Genomic DNA, 2,500 nt, shown 5'->3' on the forward strand with positions numbered 1-2,500 from the left:
AGGATCTCCAAAGAATATTCCACGTGGAATCATCAGATCAAGGTAAGTTATCTTTATTTAAATTCGTCTTGTAAGTCAGTTATGATTTCTTTCTTTATTTTTCAAGGTTCATCATATGTGTTTACATTTTTAGCTTCCTTCATTTCCTTTTTTGTTTTAGATTCGTATTGTAAGTCAGTTATGGTTTCTTTCTTTATTTTTTGAAGGTTCGTCACGTGTTTCTTTTAATTATATTTCTTGAGATTTGATGAGTAAAGGAAACTGTTTTTTTTTCTGTCATTTGTCATCTCTTCTTTCATTTAAATTCATCTCGTAGGTAAGTTATAGTTTGTTTATTCATTTCTCAAGGTTCGCCATATATATATTTTTTATTTCTTAAGATTTGATAAGTAAAGGAAACTGTTTTTTTCATTTCTTCTGCCATCTGTCATCCTCATATTGAGAGAGAAAAAGGAGGCATTGTCCCCCTCTCCGCCCGGCTTCACCCACCGTGTCTAACTAACTGTCCCGGAGGTCAGACTGTGTCCTTGGTGGTAATTCACCTCCGCGTAGATGGCGTGATTGTTAGTGTTTATTTTCCCCTGTTTTATTAAGCTTTCTATGCAATTAGTGCCATCAGGGACCGAGCACAAACCCGTTGCATCTTGGAGCTTGTCTGTGTGGGGAAAGGCTCTCACGTTTTCTTTCGGTTGTTGGGGATTCCCGTTCTCTTCCGCGAGGGGAAACTTAGCTAAATTTACCTGTAACGTTTAGGGGAGACGCAAGTAAATTCAGGCATCGATCAAAATGTGGGGATGTACATGCACTTTGAACACACACACACACACACACACACACACACACACACACACACACACACACACACACACACACACCAAAATGCCAATTATCAACTTCCCCGTTTTCATTCGATGACACAAAAAGAGAAAACATATCCTCCATCTTTAACCCTTCCTCAAGCGTTGATTTCCCTCCTCCTCTCCTCTCTCTCCTCCCGCCTCTTTATCACCCTCCCTTTTCAAATGTTCTTTATGGCCACGAGAAGAACTTTCCGACAATGATTGAATGTTGATGAATCTCTGGGTGTAGGTGTGGCGCGGCTTGGGGTGGGTGGGTTCTGTAGTTAATATTCTTGTGGTTAGTTTTACGCTTGTATTACGAGAGTTTTTTTTTCTTTATTCTTCGTCTTGTTGGAAAATTTTAAACGTTTTTTTCATGCTTGGGTTTGTATATTTTATTATTTTAAGTTATGATAGGGTGTGGATTAAGATTCCCATCAGAGACGCGGAATGTCTGAAACACACACACACACACACACACACACACACACACACACACACACACACACACACACACACACACACACACACACACACACACACACACACACACTGTTTTTATAGCCATTGAGACAACTATCAATTGTTCGATTTATATAAACCAATCATTCTCTCGGCATGTCTGTTCTTTCTTGTCTCTCCCTTGTTTCACTAGTTTTTTTTCCTTTTCTCTCTCCCTTCCTTAATTCCATTCTCTTTCCCCACTCTCTTCCTCTAAATATCGCTCCTTTTTCCCTCTCTCTTTATATTATCGTTCCACCCTCGCCCTTCTCCTTCTTTTTCTTTAATTCCTTTCCTTTCTCGATCTCTTTCCCATCTACGCCCTTCTCTCTTTATTTTCCTAACATCCCCTTTCCCTCTCCATCTCCGTTTTCTCCAACATCTACCTCTCCTTCTCCCTTCATCTTCTTACCTCTTTCACCTTCACCAATTTCCTACCTCCTTATCCTCTCCTTTTTTGTCTTCACCTTTCCCTCTCCCTCCCCTTTCCTTCTCCTTCTCCACCCCTCCCCTCCCTCTCCTTCTCCACCCCTCCCCCTCCCTCTCCTTCTCCAATCTCCCTCCAACTCCACTATCCTCTCCCTCTCCCCCTCCAACTCCACTATCCTCTCCCTCTGCACTATCCTCTCCCACTCCTCCCCCCCTCCCTCCCCCGAGCAGACCCCAATGAATGGGCTTCGCGTGGCCGAGAGGGGTAAGTCGCCCTCCTCTCTCTCCCCTTGCTGATCAGAATTCCCCCTGGGCGCCTAATGATAAGTTTGGTCCGGGCGAGTGGCGTTACCCTCTCCCTTGCGCCTCTCCCTTCTTCGCTTCTCCCTTTCTCGTATCGTCTTCCTTCCTCCCGTTTTTATTTATTTTCTTTTGTCTTGTCTCGTCTCGTTTCGATGCTTGTTTTTCTGTTTTTTTTTTCTGTTGTTGTTCGTTCGGTAATTTGTTCCTTCGTGTGTGTGTATGTTTTTTTCTGCTTATCCTGTTCTGTCTCCTATATTTGTTTTTTTCTTTCTTTTCCGGCTTTTTATCCTCCTTTCTGTTCACCTCTCACTTCTCAGTTGTCTCTCTCTCTCCTCCCTCCCTCCCTCCCTCTCTCTCTCTCTCTCTCTCTCTCTCTCTCTCTCTCTCTCTCTCTCTCTCTCTCTCTCTCTCTCTCTCTCTCTCTCTCT

The 2,500-nt window shown here is 43.1% G+C and overlaps 1 protein-coding gene across 1 annotated transcript in view; it reads left to right on the top strand.

The window, feature by feature from the left end:
- The window catches only part of LOC113814304 (A disintegrin and metalloproteinase with thrombospondin motifs like), a gene marked incomplete in the record, with an annotated part of 254,087 nt that overhangs the window by 206,626 nt on the left and 44,961 nt on the right, over window positions 1–2,500 (top strand). Inside the window, 1 exon segment of the mRNA XM_070138901.1 lies at window positions 1–42. This exon segment is cut by the window's left edge and continues 22 nt beyond it. Coding sequence (XP_069995002.1) covers window positions 1–42 — 42 coding nt within the window.

This window comes from Penaeus vannamei, chromosome 25 (genome assembly GCF_042767895.1).
Source record: "Penaeus vannamei isolate JL-2024 chromosome 25, ASM4276789v1, whole genome shotgun sequence".
NCBI classification, from domain to species: Eukaryota; Metazoa; Arthropoda; class Malacostraca; order Decapoda; family Penaeidae; genus Penaeus; species Penaeus vannamei.